Source organism: Lytechinus variegatus, chromosome 11, assembly GCF_018143015.1.
Source record: "Lytechinus variegatus isolate NC3 chromosome 11, Lvar_3.0, whole genome shotgun sequence".
Lineage (NCBI taxonomy): Eukaryota > Metazoa > Echinodermata > Echinoidea > Temnopleuroida > Toxopneustidae > Lytechinus > Lytechinus variegatus.
This window is the reverse complement of record NC_054750.1, coordinates 4482714-4500085: the sequence shown is the minus strand read 5'-3', so window position 1 is coordinate 4500085 and position 17372 is coordinate 4482714. Positions and strand designations below refer to the sequence as shown.

The window sequence follows — 17372 nt, the reverse complement described above, 5'->3', positions numbered from 1 at the left end:
TTTGTATTTTAAAGTATAGCCTTTTTGTTTTTTTTTTGTTTTGCATCACTTTATTGTATGAAAAGCAATAAAGGAACAGTGTAAGAATGACAAAAATACATATACATTTACAGAGTAAAAGAGAGCCCAGGACATGGTCACATTACTGACGCAAGCAGGGCAGATTAACATAATGTTACAGTTATATATAGTTAAACTACCAAATAAGATGGAACATTCGGTGAAAGTATAATAAACTGTTAATCATCAAATTAATTTGTAATTAAAGTAATTATAGGCCTGTAGACAAAATCATTTTAGATAAAAACCAAACATTGAGAAAAAAGACCATGACGTATGTGGACTCATGCATTAGCATGAATTACACTGTGAATTGATGTGTACAACTTTACGCTATGTACGCAGAGGAATCTGATTTTCCCATTGGACGTTATTTTTTGAGTAGTATATTACGAAAGATGATGTCACTGCCAATTTAGAAAGGTTGTCTCTGAAAATTTTGTAAGGGGTTGGTTTGCCAAATTCATTTAAAAGCATTTTAAGTCGTTTTGTGTTATCCGGAGTAATGTAGCCTCTTGATCCCACCTCAATTGGAAAGTATTTTACTGAGTAGCTGTTGGATTCAATGTCAGAAATGAGTGGGGCGTATTTTCTTTCTTTATATTCATGTGTTTTTTCTGTATTGGTTTCAAAAGGGACCGAAAGTTCCAGTATCACTAGTTTCTTTTCATTTTTCCACAATGCACATATATCAGGGATCAGATTCGTCTGCGTACATTGCAACGGGACGGTAGATATCCCCTGTTTTTTGGATTCTGACTTGAGGTCGGATGTAATATCTACCTCCTGATTTGATGTACCTTTCCGCAATGTTTCCAATATGTACAAAAGTATATTGTCATGCCGCCATGTATAACGACCTTCGTCAAGGGCAACGGGACATGCGTTAAGAACGTGGTGAACCGTTTCCCGGTTATTACATCTATTACATTTCGCTGATGTCACCTTCCCCCATCTTACAAGGTTTGCATTGGTATTCAAAGTGTGTGAGAGAGAATTCATGAGAAAGCGAGCTACTTTATGTGGGAGATTATAAATTATGCTTTTCCAGTCGACTGACTTTTCTTGAAGGGTAGCAAGTTTGAAAAACTCGCCTTGAACAGAGAGTGACTGAACATGTGAAAGCCACGATTCTTGTCTCTCTTTCATGAAATAATCTTTGATTTTGTGTTTGAGTTTGGGGAAAGTGACATCAGCTTGTTGTACTTGTGAATATACTCTATCGCTGTTCACTGTACTTGATTTTTTACGCTTCCAATTAGACTCTCTTGCTAATGCTGAATCTAGACAAATATTAACTCTAGAATCAGAAATACGTCTGATTCTACTATAGTTAAGAGCATGTGATTGGTAATACATATCTGAAATCGACATGATATTTAAACATTCAGGCATATGTATAAACGCAAGTGTGGCGGGTTTGGCGAGGCCAGACCACTTCTTGAGATAACGATTGGTAAGTGCATCAAGCAATTTCAGATGGGAATCAGTAACATCATTGACAGTAAGGTGATAACGAATAGAAGGAAGAAAATAATCGGCATATATTTTTAACTTGTACTCATCTCTAATAAGGGTGTGGTCGATGTTGTTCACGGCATTGTTGATTAATGAGTGAAGATATCGATAGACATCTTCAGATGATGTTTTGTACGTAACAAGTGAACCAAGAAATTTGAAATCGTCTTGCTCTAGGGTTGCTAAACTTACTCCTTCTAAGAAGAATGGTACATCTTTAGGGGAACCAGCGACTATTGATAATGATTTACATTTGGGTAGCTTTAATTTCAGACCCAGAGAGCGTGTATGTGAAGCGATCTGATTCATAAGACGCTGGTGTGACTTTTTGTTTCCGGTAATTAGGCAAAAGTCGTCAGCAAATGGGGCGGTGATGAAATTTTCATCGTTCAATTTGTAGCCAAAACTTTTGTTATCATTTAGAAACTCAATCATCGGGTTAAAACATAAAAGGAACATAATGGGAGATAGAGGGTCTCCCTGAAATATTCCTTTGTTAAATTTGAACGGTTGTGAGGTCCATTCATCTGTTGATACACATCCAGTTAGTGAAGAGTACAAGTTTAGAATGTAATTGCATACAGGTGTTGGAATTTTATTACGTAACAATGTAAACTTAATCAGATCATGGGAGACTGAACCAAACGCGTCTTCCATATCAAACCAAGTAATGTGAACAGTCCTACGTGAGTGTTTGGCATGTTTCATTATTTCATGCACAACAGTATTATGATCTAAACAACCTGATATACCATGTAAAAAACCCTTTTGTGTGGTTGAATCAATTAGATTGTTTTCAGTTACATAATCTTCTATTCTTTGGGCTAAGATTTGGTGATAGATCTTTCCAATAATGCTAGATAGGGCAATCATACGGAAATTACCCGGTTCTGAGGTATCCCCCTTCTTATGAATGAGAACGACTCTACTATGGGACCAATGAGAGGGTAGAAGCTGAAGCAAGTACAGGTACCATCATGAAAGTAGTAATATGGGACTAAAGTTGAAATCAGTAAAGTGTATACCAGTTGTGGAAAGCAAATCACTTCATTCAGGAGCTAAAATCAATCGTTTCTAAAACTTGTTAAAACTCACCATAAAATGTTAATCCAATTTACTTCCTAGCTAAGTCCAAAATCACCGAGCATTAGATGAAAAAGGTGGTAGATTAGTGCAAATTTGCAGAGGCTGATAAGCCATATCATACCATTTATTACAACTGCTTTCTTCAGTGTTATATTTTTCTTCAATTCTTAATTTGGAATATGAATATCAATGCAATCAATTGTGCATGCTGCACCTATGCTTATATGTGGATCATGATTTAGATCAATATTGTAAATAGGAATGAAATTATAATATATTTTATTACCAATTTTGCAACATCTTATGTGATTGTTTGTAAATGTTCATATTGTTTTCTTCAGTAGGTGCCTAAGAAAATTAGCATCAGGCCTTAAAAAAAACTGTTATGTTGCCGTCATCTGACAGAGTGTAAAATGCAAAAAAAAAAAGAGTCACTATTTTTTTAGCAGATCTATACAAAATATACTAATGCAATGTTTTGTGAGAAAATGTCAGATTCTGGTGAAGAATTTGCTCAAATTCTTCAGTGGCTTAAAAAGTCACTTTCCTATGTGTTTTGACATGTTTGACTGCATACCTTAATCATCCCATACATGATTTTCTTTGTGCAGCACAAGAGCGAAGGTATAAATTAAGCCCCCCAAAAAGAGCGATTGACTGACCCAACTTTCCGATTTTGAGCTTAAGAGGGCAAAATAACATTTTTTTTAGACCTTATCAAATTACTGCAGAAGTTTTTTGCAGGTAGTCCAGGGTATTTTTCATCATGTATGGTATATTGTTAAATGATAGATATCAGTCTTGCATTGATAATTATCTATTACATGAGGCTCTAGTTCTATTTCTACTTATATTGTCCATTTTGTCTGAAAGAACAGACCATTCATTTTATAATAATAAAATTTGGTCATTTTTATATGCTATATATATATACACACCTCATTTTAGAAATTTTATTTCTATATTCAGATATTTACATTATTTTGTGTGGGGGGATTTTGATGAAAAAAAGAGTATTGTCTGTTTCATGTCATGATGTATATGTCTAATGAAAACTATTTATAAAGAGATGAGATTTACTCATAGAAAAAACAACTGCCAATTCTTGATTGTCATGAGAGTGCTGCTGTAACAAGTTTCCCTAGGAAGAATGTATACCAAGGTTCCTCTATTTACAATGTCATAAAAATGTTTTATACATTCCAGATTTTTCACCAAATCATATTTATGCGTGCAATATATACCTCCTCTTTTGTAAATGTAAAGTTGTTTGTCTCTTATACATCCATTGATAATCAATGTTTTATACAGGATATCCTCCCAATTATTTCAGTTAGTTTGGGGTTTTTTTCTGCCACTTTGCATATCAGGGAAATTGATACCATTTGTTTGTTCGAATTTGAATCACGTCATCTCTTTTGTAGTCGTTTTTTAGCATTTTGTCTTCCAATATTTTGCTACATAATACTATTCTGTATTTTTAAATTTCTATTATTATTTGCTCTGAAAATATTATGATGCTAAAAAATATGCAACTTAATTTGTCATTGAAAATGTGTTTTCTTCTGTAAAGGTCTGAAAGTAAAAAAGTTTGAATGACGGTTCTTTGACATTTGCTCTGGCAACAATTGCTCTGCTGTAAATTCCACACACTAATAGAATGACCAACTTCATCCCTAGATGTAATACTATAGCCTAATCCTGCTTCCCAAACCAAGCCTTGTTAAACTCGTTAATCCGAAAGTGAAATGAGGTTCGTTGTTGCGAAGGTTCGACAATCCGAAAACATTAAACCCTATTGTGACCCTAACCCTTTATCTTTAAAAACGAAATAAAGCCTCCAGCAGTTGACGCCAGACCAGTTGTCATGTCTCTGAATGACCAATTCAAGGTGATAGAAGGTTAAAAAATGAACCATACAAAAAGAGGTCTGATAAACTGTATGGCCTGTATTCTGAAGTCCTATTCAACTTTGGCTGTGGTCTAATTCTATTCTAAAATTATGTGAAGCCAAAAAGATCAAAATTTTGTTAACTGTGTATGTTTCTTAGGTCTTGTGAGTAGCTCTTTCCCCGTGTGAAGAAGCATAGTTATAATGAATATGGTTATAAATTAAAGTTACCTTTTGGTAAGAGATTAGTGTCAAAATTGGCTATCCATATCCATAGATAGACCAAAACTGTAGACCAGAGTTTGAAGGTCAAGTCCACCTCAGAAAATTGTTGATTTGTATCAATAGAGAAAAATTAGACAAGCATAATACTGAAAATTTCATCAAATTCGGATGTAAAATAAGAAAAAAATATGACATGTAAAAGTTTCACTTATTTTTCACAAAATAGTTCCATGCACAATTTAGTCACATGCAAATGAGAGAATTGATGATGCCCCTCACTCACTATTTCTTTTGTTTTTTATTGTTTAAATTATACATTATTTTAATTTTTGCAGATTTGACAATAAGGACCAACTGGACTGAACCATAAAATGTTAAGCAATGGAAATTCAACATGTTCAGGGAAAAATAAAACTTTGTTTCCCAGGACAATAAGGGGAAAATTATGTCATATTTCATATAATAAAATACAAAAGAAATAGTGAGTGATGTCATCACTTCCCTCATTTGCATACTGACCAGGATGTGCATATAACTGTTTTGTGAAATTAAGCAAACTGTAAAATGTCATAACTTTCTTATTTTACATCCAATTTTGATGAAATTTTCAGTGTAATGCTTGTTGAATTTTTCTCCTTTTATTCAAATAAACTTTTTGTTGGGGTGCACTTGTCCTTTAAATTATACTCTAGTTCAGAATACCGGCCAATGTAGTGAGACTATTTCAGAGTCCTATAACTTTTTTTCTAAATCAAATATAGGTAATTGAAACCACCCTTAACAAAAGCTTAACTTGGAGGTTTCTGAAATGATTTTAGTTTTATATTGTTTTTAGATAATGTATTTAAAATAGGCAATGGCTGGATGCAATTATAGTCTTTCATTTTGAGCTGCCTTTTGTTTAATGCATTCCAATAAAAAAACATATTGGTTGAAATATATATGCTTTTATATAGGCACTAAATTTTGTATGTACTAGTTTGCATCTAATAGTTCCCTATGTTGTGTACTTATGTAACTGAGAAGAATGTGTGTATGTCATGGTGCTTTTGGAATATGGGAGGAACCGTGAGAGACTGGGTGGGTAGCAAGAGAGGGAGAGAGACAGAGAGTGAGAAGAGAATATAACAAAATGAGATGGGGGGGGGGGGGGGGAGAGACATACAGAAAGAAGGGGAGATGGATTATGAATGTATACATGGGAGGTGTCAGTCAGTAGTCTTAACACATCAAAGGGGAAGTTCACCGTCTGAAGATAAGCTGATATTAAAAGCAGCAAATTTTCGAAAAATATTTGCGAAGTTTTGATGCAAACCATCATGATTATGTGAGCAGCTTCCCCATATATCATGTAATATCAATTCCATTTTCAATGGAATATGAAGAATGCAATTATTGTTTCTTATATAAAGGGGTGTGAAATGATATTTGCCTTTATGAGAAATCCATCGCAAAAATAAAATCATGTTCATTTTTTTTAGAACTATATGCATGTATCACATGTCATATGGAGGAAGCGCTCGTCTGACGTCACAAAATTTAAACAAATGTAATTGAATTACTTTAGACCAGTTGACTATATCAGAGGAATACATCTTGCTTTGATCTTAATCATAATTAGAGGAAATAATTATTTTTATGATAATATTAATACTTGATGATTATGATAATATTAATGATAATAATTACAATATCAATAACAATAACAGTAATAACAACAATGATCATGATATTCATAATAATAAGTTGTGATAATTATAAGAGCAATGATGAATGATAAATGATAACGATAATAACTTACTCTGAATTGCAAGATTCATTTTTCATAATTTGTTAATTTCATTTTTCATAATTTCATTCTGGGAAAAGCGCTTTATAAAAATTGGCTATTATTATTATTATTATTATTAATTTGTTAAATGATCTGACTTGAAATAAAGTCACTATTATTGCACCAGTAACCAGAATGCAATTGTTTGAACTGGTCTCCAGTTGATTTTTACTGGTCCAGTAAACATATACTGGAAACCAGTAAAAATCTACTGGAAAACATTTATTGGACCAGGCACCAGTTTAATGAAAAACAATTTAACTGGTATTACTAATTGCTTCAACTGGAATGCAATTGTTGGAACTGGTCTCCAGTTGATTTTTACTGGTCCAGTTAAAAATCAACTGGCCCAGTAATACTGGAAACCAGTAAAATTATACTAGAAACCAGTAAATAAAATTACTGGTCTTACTGGTTTTTCCTTCTGGATTTTGCAATGGGTTCTTCTCTTTTCTTTTCTTGCCTCATATATAGCTGGGCGCGCCCACACCTTCTGCTTGCTTCTGCCCCCCCCCCCCGGATCCCTATGCCTCCTAAATTCCCTTTCACTCAAGGGAGTAATATCCTGTAATTTTTCTATATTCCTCAAATTTCTATTTTTTTTCTCACAGCGGCATCCTGCACATCCACCACCCAAACATGATGATAAGTAGAGAGATAGAAAAAAAAGAAGATGTGATATATTAGGGATGAAGGGGGGGGGGGGTAGTTGGGTGAGATGAAGCTTGTAGTAAAAAAACAATGGTGAAGACGTACGTATCAAAACCTAAGTACACATGAAAATGGTTTCTTTTCTTGCAAGGTCCCATTTTCATTATGCTTATAAAAAAATTATTAGATTCTTGCTCCGGGTACAAAAAGAAAATTCTACAAATAAAGACTGTGATTGTTCCTTTTCTACTGTCTGTATGTATCTCATACACATACATACAGACAGACAGTATGTATGTATGTATGTATCTCATTTAATTCTTAGTATTTCTATTTCCTGTATTTCTCAGTTATTTGTTTTATTTGTTTTTGTTTATTTTATTTTTTTTTTTTGGGGGGGGGCACGGTCCAACAAACTAAACGTTTATTTTGTTATCACAATAGATTTTTTTCGTATTATTCGTATCTTCTGCGTTGTTTTTTTACCAATGTCCAAATCCACGCGGGAAGTGTGTAAAGGCACTTTCGACAATTCTTGTAACGGCGTCTTTGAAACGTGTTTTTTATGTGATAAAATTGTGTTCACTGAAGTAAAAACAAATCTGTAAAATGGTTAAATTAACACCGGAATTGATTGATCAGGCAGCACAGTACCTGAATCCTGTAAGGGATAGAGAAATTGATCTCCGTGGTAAGTAAAATCGTCGATTGTAAACTGCCGTTCAGTAGTGTCAGTCTGTGTGAGTGTGAGGGGGAGTGAACGGTAGTCTCATTGCCTCCTGCCCCGGCGCTCCGGGGACCTAGACTAGAGACACCGTGATGCGGCGGTGAATTATGCTGGTTGCAGCTGAGCTGCGCGATGCCTGCCATGGCTAGCCAGGATTCAGGAGGCTTCTTACATTAGGGATGCCACCCCAAAATTGAAATAGTGTAAATCTAGTTTTAAATAGTTTACCTGGAGTTGGAATAAGCTTTGAAGTTTGAAGCACTAACATGACTAACTCGTATTATGTCACCAAGATCACCAAAATTGGACGGACCAGGGGTTGACGAGATACGGCAAATTCAAATTTTGAAAAAAGGCTGATTTCCTGCCAAAGTCAAAGTCAAAGAGTGGCCAAAATGGCAAAATTGTGTTTTTTGCCATTTTAAAAAGTATTTGTAGTTCTTGAAAGGTATTAATCAAATTTTATTTGTGAGTAATATAACTCGAGCTTGAGGAGAAATTTCTAGATCCTAAATTTGCTAGAAAGTTCACTCAGAGTCAGAATAAAACCACAGATTTTTTCATTTTAAGCACATTTTTTGCGACCCTGCTACTTAAATCTAAGCTAAGCCGCCGGCCGCGCATGCTCTGAAAATATGGCGCAGATTCCACATACAGTAATTTTTAAGATAAAAATTTTACTTTTTTAAAGGGGATTTTGGAGATTTGTTTTTGCAATTAAATGGTGATGAAAGACTAATAATTCAACCATGCAAAGTGTTTATCTGGATGTAAATCAGTCCTCAATCATTGTATTCATTAATCATTAGTAGATGTGGAATTTGCAATTATTTATCACTCTTTTGTTGATTTTACAGGATACAAGATTCCAGTCATTGAGAACCTTGGTGCAACAATGGTAATTCTTATTGCTTAATCATACATTCATGCATTAAAGGACAAGTCCACCCCAACAAAAAGATTATTTGAATAAAAAGAGAAAAATCCAACAATCATAAAACTGAAAATTTCATCAAAATTGGATGTAGAATAAGAAAATTATGACATTTTAAAGTGTCGCTTTATTTTACAAATCAGTTATGCACTATTTCATTATATGAAATATTCTAATTTTCTCATTGTCAAGTGAAACAATGAGTAATTCCTCCTGAACATGTGGAATTAGCATTGTTAAATACTATATCGTTCAGTCAAGTTGGTCCTTATTGTCAAATCTGTAAAAAATGAAATATTGTATAATTCAAGCAATAAAAAACAAAAGAAATAGTGAGTGAGTGACATCATCGACTCTCTCATTTGCATTTTCGCTGAGTTGTGCATATATCACTGTTTTGTGAAAAAAATTAGCGAAACTTTAAAATGCCATGACTTTCTCATTTTGCATCCGATTTTGGTGAAATTTTCAGCATGATTTTTCTCTATTTATTAAAATCAACATTTTTCTGGGGTGGACTTGACCTGTAATTACTGTTATCCTTGATACATAATTTCAGTTATACGTCAATGATCAAAAGATAAAGTTTGAATAGAATTCAACAAAATTACCAAGTAAGATTGAGTTCGAATAGAGATTATGTGTCAGATGATTCTGGTAGAACATGAGTAATTGCCCAGTAATTTAAAAGAACAAGAGACAAGCTTTTTTTTTCAAAGCACATGCCCACCTGAGCGTATCTGTGTTTGTGATCTTCAGTGTACTTTTAGGGGATTTAGCCTACTTAGGAAGTAAATTGTGTGGTATTGTCTTCTGTAAAGATTATTGAATTTTTTTCACAGTTATTATGATGCCAGGTCACTGCTGCTGTACTGTTTTTATTTTAATGTAAAACTTAATGAGCAAATGAACTTTGTCAACATTCAGTACTCGGCATGTTGCTTGCTCCATGTCTAAATCTTTACTTTGATTTTCTCCTTAGGATCAGTTCGACACCATTGATCTGTCAGACAATGAGCTCCGTAAACTTGATGGGTTTCCCCTCCTCAAAAGAATGAAAACTCTCATACTCAACAATAATAGAATATGGTAAGGAACCATCAATATCAATAGCTGGATAGAGCTTCCACACGTTCTTTTGGGACTGTCGGAATCAGTAAATGTTCTCCAATAGGTCAAGAGCGCACAAAGTTCCACACTTTTTTCTATTGCGTGTGTATGTGCATGTGCATACAAGGAGTAGTTTATGCATTGGCATGGCCCCATGCACTACTGTTTGTGTCAAGTTCCTTTTTCTTGGCCAATGAAGATCGTGCGTGCAAGCGTGTGTCACAGAATCGTGCGTGTGCATAGAAGCTTCATCCAGCTATTAAATGTTGCTGTAAGGAGCAGACAGAGTTGAAAATTTGTGTGAAATAATTCATGATTGATCATTTCATTATTCAGAGACCATTTTGAAAAGTGTTGTAAGGTGTACTGGTATACATTTGTATAGGCCAAATTATGTGACTTCAAAATCATTTTGTTTGGTATCAATCTCAATGAAGCTGTTAAGACTGACTGCCCACAATATCCATTTCAGTGGTGCAAGATATTTTCAATCGCCCAGCAAGGTGACAGAGCCCAACTTTAAAAGTTGTTTGAAAACCCATTTATTCTTTTTGTTAACCTAAATCTCCCAGGGTTATTTTGATTCTTGTCATTCCCGGGGGGGGGCCATTATGGCCCCCCTTAAGATCTCGGCCGCCGATCGCGCGAGCGACGCAAAAATTTGCGCGCTGGTAGTGTGCGATGTAATCTACAAGGCTGTATGGTAAAATTTTCCAAAATAATGAGATTTTATTTTATATGAATTAATTATGCTAATTTATGCATAAATCATACTTTTTGCTCTAATTCACTAAATAAAGCTCCTAGAATGCTAATTTTTGGTAAAAATTTTCTTTGTAGCATTCTTAACAATCGTAATTCAAAAAAACTTTGGTTTGGAAATAAATTTCTTATGTATTTTATTGTTTTATGAATTTCTTATGTATTTCCTTGTTTTTTTACTTTTTGTTTTTTATTGTTTTTTCAATGGAAATTGTTCCAGACATAATTCTGATCATAAACAAGGCAAAATTAATTAAGTTTAATCAGTAAAAGTAGAAATAATGATACATTTATGAATTTTGGCTAAATACGCAATTTGCATTGGATTTGTACATGAAATCACGTTTATGAGCAATTTTGGGTCTGACATGCACTTGCATAATGTTGCGTAATGTCGTAACCGCGTACCTGGGCGCCACAACTTTGGTCTCAAAATTTGCGCGAGACTTGAATGTAAAAAGTCAGTGAGCTGCGAGGTGAAAAAATTTCGCGCAGCAGATATATCGCGAAAATTGTTGAGGGGGGGCCATTATGGCCCCCCCCGGGAGAATTATTAACAATGCATTGTCATCCATTAGTATTAGACATTATGCCACCCACATGCCTGATGCTATGGTTGATTCAACTGAAATGAAAGGTGGAAACACTATAACAATGCTAAAGGTATGGACTATATACCATAAATCATACCTGTAGATGCAAAATGAAGCATTTTTTAAAGTAAAAAAATAAAAAAATTGTGCATGTATATACAGTCGATGTCTTCTGTCATCACATATTTGGTCATATTTTTTTTTGGAGGTTGCTTTTAAATAAGATTATTGAGGGTCAGCCTTCGACTAAATGGACCTCTTTGTCATTATAAAATATTCAATTCCAAATTGAAGCAATGTTTATTTTTAAAACTTGACTGGTACTATAGAAAAATGACCCAATTGCCCATTTTGTAAAATGACGACTTCACTCTGCTTTATCCTTCATTTTCTTTACAGTCGTATCGGAGAGAATCTTCAAGAAAATCTTCCCAAACTTGAATCAATCATCCTCACAAACAACAGTATTGCAGAATTGGTAAGTTGACTTATTCGGAATCCAGCCCAAATGACTGCATGTAGTTGTTCTAAAAAAAAGTAAAATTTAGGAGCAGGTTGATTGAAGTTTCAACTAAGCTGACCAAAGATGTCATCTCATTGGTCACCTAGAACCTGTTTCACCTAATGACAACATCAATCTATGTTTCATTTTGTCATTAAGGGGGAAGAGGCACAGAAGCAAAACTTTGAGAAAAAAAAGAGGGGGGATTCCTACCATCTACGCGTATCACAAACCTCTCACCAGTAAGACTTATTATTTGGATGACAATATACAAATACTTTTACTTTGAAACTTCAATAAAAATATTACATATTACCCCAACCCTCCCCCCCCCCCCCCACAAAAAAAAGGTATACATTTCAAACATGAAACATTCTTAAGTTCTATTTTTCTTTTACATATTACACATATGATATTGGCTGAAAGTAACGTCTTTCAGAATTTATAACTTGTATTTTATGATCACGTCGTAGGTGGGATACCAATGAGATGTTGAAGAATAAACAATACTTGTCAATCAGTTCACATGATTTTATCTACAATGATATTTATTCTTCTGTTTTCCTAGGGGGATTTAGACAATCTTTCCACCATCACAACTTTAACCTCACTGAGGTAAGTTACAAAAATGATTTATTTTACAAACTGATAACAGGTCAGATTTGCATCATTTGTTAATGAATGAATTGATAGCGATACATAATATACTTGGTTATGAACTGCACTAACTTAATATCAGATGTTTGTGCTGATTGAATAAGTAAAGAATAGGAAGTAATAATATACACCCTGGAGTTTATAATTTGTATGTATTAATTTAATCCCTCTTTGAATATTTTTTTGGGCATTTCATCAAGTGTCTTGTCAATGCAATCAAATGCATTTTTTTACCAATCATATGTTAAAATCACTATCCAGCTTATGTTTATTGAATAATGGATACAATTAATTTCATCCGAATTAAAAAAAATGATTTCAATCTTTTTTTTCCCTTCGATCATATCAGTCTATTAAGGAATCCTGTAATGGGAAAGAAACACTACAGACTGTATGTTGTTCACAAGGTACCCAGCCTTAGGATATTGGACTTCAGGAAAATCAAACTCAAAGTAAGAATTTGTTTCTTATACATGTAGGGTGGTATTGTTTAGAACTTTTGTAAATCAATCTTGGGATTTCACTTTTTAGACTAAATTCTGAATTCAGAATTGTTCGACATATTTTTGTCCATTGAAAATGCCTTTTTCACATAGAAAAGGGGTAATTCTTTTTTATTTTATTTATTTTTTTTTTTGGGGGGGCTCCTCCATATGATCTCACAAAATACCTAGCCTATTTGACCTTAAAATTGATAGTAATTTGTTATTCTTATTCATGGCATGCGTGGCTAAAGAAAGAATCTGGAATAAAAAAATAATCAGTGCAAACATTCGAGACGTCTTGCTCTACCTCCTTTTTCATGATGGAACTACACTTGTCTCTTTTTTCTTGCAGGAAAGAGAAGCGGCAGCTCAACTTTTCAAAGGAAAGAAAGGAGAGAAACTTGCTAAAGATCTTGGCAGGAGAGCAAGAACGTGAGTAATAATTGAATTTGTGTTTTTCATAATATATGCATGATAGTTTCTCCCTTTATTGTGACAGCAATCCTTTTGACCCTCACCCTGTAATAATTGAATTTGTATTTTTTATAATATATGCACAAAAGTTTCTCCCTTTATTGTGACAGCAATCCTTTTGACCCCCCCCATCGTTAACCAAGGGTTAAAGATGTCCTGTATATCAATCGAGCACTGTCTCTGCTCAGATAACAGCTCAATGAAATGTGAATGAAATATGTTGAAAATTCTCTGTTTCTTCTTGTATTATGTTGCAGGTTTGTTCCCGGTGCTGGTCTGCCGACTGAGCAGAAGACTGGTCCTTCACCAGAAGATATTGCAGCCATCAAGGTAAGTATGTCTGGGTCTGGAAGAATAGACTAGAATTAGTATTACAAACAGGGTTGGAACCATGAAAGTGGTAGAAATTTTATTGCCATACACTCTGCCACCCAGCTTAATTGGGAGAAAAACTAGTTGGTTTTCAGGGCTAAGATATCAAAATATCATATGTATATTAATAGTCAGTGGGGATATTAGTTGCATCAGGGGTTGTGACAGGACACGGAGTGCCAGCCAGTGGGATGTGGAAGATTTCAACTGGAACAATGGATTGATTCTTGTTTATGAATATATTATATACTCATTGGCAAGAATGAATCCATTGTTCTGCTCCCCCCTTCACCGTCTTTCTCTCTGAACTCCTTTCCCTATTGCACCAGTGTAGGTCCTATAACATTTGTAATATGTATGTAGCACCTCAATTGTTATTTTCAGAATCTTATCATGAGCCTCAGTTACTAGTCATTATGTAAGTTTACTCAATGTATAATAGAACATTATGTAGGGGCATATTGGGCCCATTCACTGATTTCATCTAGATTTTTTCCAGCTTATTTTTAGCTTTTTGTGTACTTTGGTTGTACCAAAATATAGGAGCTTTTGCAATTTCAGCTATTTTCATTTGTGGTCACTCACATCCCTGAACAAGGCAGATTACAGTCAAATAATTTTGGCTAGCAGATTTCCCCAGTATATTGTTATTTGGTTTATTCATGACAGGCCGCTATTGCCAAGGCAGAGAGCTTTGAAGAGGTTGAGAGACTGAAACAACTTCTCCAGTCTGGTCAAATCCCAGGCAAGGATGACACTGCAGGCAAGAAAAAAGCACAAGGTGAGACCAGTCTTCAATAGCTAATTGACAGGATTAAACCACATTCAACCTCTCTGAAACTGACTGATCATACCATTATATACACTTTCCATAAACCCTAGCTTACATATTTGCAGGCTTGGTCTAAAACAGGATGAGTTGATAGTTAATGGTACAGAATCCAATGAAATTGTATAAATAAAATGCATGTGCCAAAGGATTCTGTAATTGCTGAGAAATCAGCAAATAAGCACAGGATTCGGGTAGAGTGTGAGGGCCCAACGCTCTAAGCAATTGTCCCACGTGCGCTTATCTGTGTTGGAGATCTTCGGTGTGAACATTTTTCAGCTTAGATTTCAAGATTTCACAAAGTTCAGTTAATGTAACTGTACCAGATCTAGATCCTCGATGATATACTGACAATTAAGCCTTGTTTTACAGACTTTCTCATGAAATCAGTGTTTACTGCAAGTCTGCAACTACTGGAATTTCTCTTTAAGTTGAACATTTGCTCAAGACATCAATTTTTCAGACCTTATGCAAAACATGTGATGAATAGTAATAATCTTAACAACAGCTGGATTTGCAAAGTGCTTTTTGCTAGAGGATAACAAAGCACAATAAATAATAGATTACATTGGTATTAATATCTTTACATTTTGATATTCTTTTAAGCAACATTTCTCCTATGTTGAACATAATTTAGTGGCCACAAAATATTTGACTCAAGCTAGCTTGTATTAACTTTGATGTTAAAGATTTGAATATAATTTTATCGCATTCAGCTGAAGGAGGAGAGATGGAAGAGGAGAAAGAGGAAGAGGAGGAACCCATGGATGAAGGTCAAAGTCAAGCTCAAGGTCAAACAGGATTTAATAAATGGGAACCTCCTATTGCAGTACACTGACAGAGTAACCTGACCTAGCAACAGAAAATAGACTGTTAGAGAGCATGGAAAGCTTCCAGAACCCATGACTGTGTATCATGTACATGTACCTCAGCGGATGTAAAAGAGATTTATGGGAAATATTTCCTGAAGTATGGAGTCCACATTGGCAAGATATGAAGTCAAAAAGTTTGACAATAATGTACAATGTAAACATCTCCAGTAAAGTTGTCGAGCCATATTCACGGTGGATCGTTGATAGGCGAATCCTTGTAATATATCTGCTCTGGTTGGATGCAAGTGTTTAAGGGAACATGATTTGCTGGAAGCGATGTTACAAGAATCTGAAGATTTGGAAGAAATCCTTCTCTGATTTATTTTAGTTGAACTCTTAAGATCATGATATTACTTAGGATGTTTACTTTTGGTCGAGATAGCCGTTTATGGTGGACGACAGTAAATATGGATTACCAAGTCCATTCTGGGATATATATCAAGAGCCTCTTTGTTCACCCAGGCTATGATGATTCTTTTTTTACCCAAGGTATCATGCTTGATTAGTTGTGAGATAATGAAACAAGAAGTTGTTTGTTGTTATTTAATTCCTGAAGTACAGGAATGCTACATTAGAATATATTGAAAAATATATAAAGAAAAAGTCAAAAGAGTGCCAACACTGATAATATGATGGTTTCAACGAGTATGGTTAAAAAATTCATGTTTGTGAGGAAAAGCAATCACTCTCAATAATTGAAATGAAGTATTGAATTATTAGAATGTATCATTAGAAAATAATACACAAAGTATGGAATTAATCTTGGAAAGTGGAATTGTATGGTTAACCTTGACAGAATCAGATCAAGGAGATGAATTTTCTGTTAGATGAATTAAATTTTCCACATTTTCAAAATATTATTTTTAGAAATCATTGAAGATTACCTCAGTTATCAAGTCTCATAAGGTGCAAATAAGCCAGGTCCCTAAAATTTGAGCCATTTTTTTATTTTGAACTTTGAACTTACATTATGTTTTTACAAGGTGATGAAATGTCTAAGAATAATGATTAACGTATTCTACCAAGCAGGCAAGTCTTGAATAACTCTTATTTCCATTCATGTATTTATAGTCTCATAAGGTGCAAATAAGCCAGGTCCCTAAAATTTGAGCCAATTTTTTTTAATGTTTTTACACGGTGATGAAATGTCTGAAAATAATGATTAATGTATTCTACCAAGCAGGCAAGTCTTGAATAATTCTTATTTCCACTCATGTATTTATTGACTTTCATTTTTGTGGGGGGGGGGGATAGGTTGCTATGAATGAGGTAGTCAAAGTAATTTTGAGACAAAAACTGATTATGATTATAATGATGATTATAACAATTCATATTATTTTTAATTCAGAGAGTGTATTATGCATCATCATCTTAGTTTGCCAACTATGGTATTTGTAATTGTAAAAAGAAAATCCTGCCAATGTACTGCACCTTACCAAAAGTCGGGTCCCGTCTTTCTTTCAGGAATCCTCTCCTTCTTTCAGGAATCCTCTCCAGCGGCGATTTGTTGCTTTTTCTCACATTTCAGCACAGACAAAACGATGGGGAATGCTGGACAAATCGCTGTGGAAAGATGCAGAGTCCTTTCCTGCTGCGAGTCGTGGCATTGACTTTTGGTAGGGCATGTTAGTGGGTCCATTGTACATGTACATTTTATTTCAATTTTGTAAGATATTTTCAAGTAAAAAGGATGAAAAATTTCCTTGACTCATGTTCATGTGTCAGTTATTATTTAGCAGTACACAAAGTCGACTGTTAACTGTTTGTTGGAAGCGGTTGGAACAGGCTTGATA

At 34.4% G+C, this 17372-nt stretch overlaps 1 protein-coding gene across 1 annotated transcript; it reads left to right on the top strand.

The window, feature by feature from the left end:
• The first annotated feature begins 7775 nt into the window (after nt 1-7775).
• Nucleotides 7776-16501, top strand: LOC121423949 (U2 small nuclear ribonucleoprotein A'-like). Its single transcript, XM_041619497.1, has 10 exons — nt 7776-7953; nt 8847-8887; nt 9906-10012; nt 11788-11866; nt 12459-12505; nt 12897-12999; nt 13385-13464; nt 13764-13836; nt 14548-14659; nt 15424-16501. Exons 1-10 carry the CDS (start codon nt 7872-7874, stop codon nt 15543-15545), a joined length of 846 nt encoding a protein of 281 aa, XP_041475431.1. The 5' UTR covers nt 7776-7871; the 3' UTR covers nt 15546-16501.
• The last annotated feature ends 871 nt before the right edge of the window (nt 16502-17372 follow it).

Bases quoted from the DNA above. Each gene is read 5' to 3' on its own strand.
- LOC121423949 (XM_041619497.1), top strand. From the start codon at position 7,872: ATGGTTAAATTAACACCGGAATTGATTGATCAGGCAGCACAGTACCTG. The intron at 13,465-13,763 runs GTGAGTAATAAT...ATTATGTTGCAG, and splicing joins CTTGGCAGGAGAGCAAGAAC to GTTTGTTCCCGGTGCTGGTC. The intron at 13,837-14,547 runs GTAAGTATGTCT...TATTCATGACAG, and splicing joins AAGATATTGCAGCCATCAAG to GCCGCTATTGCCAAGGCAGA.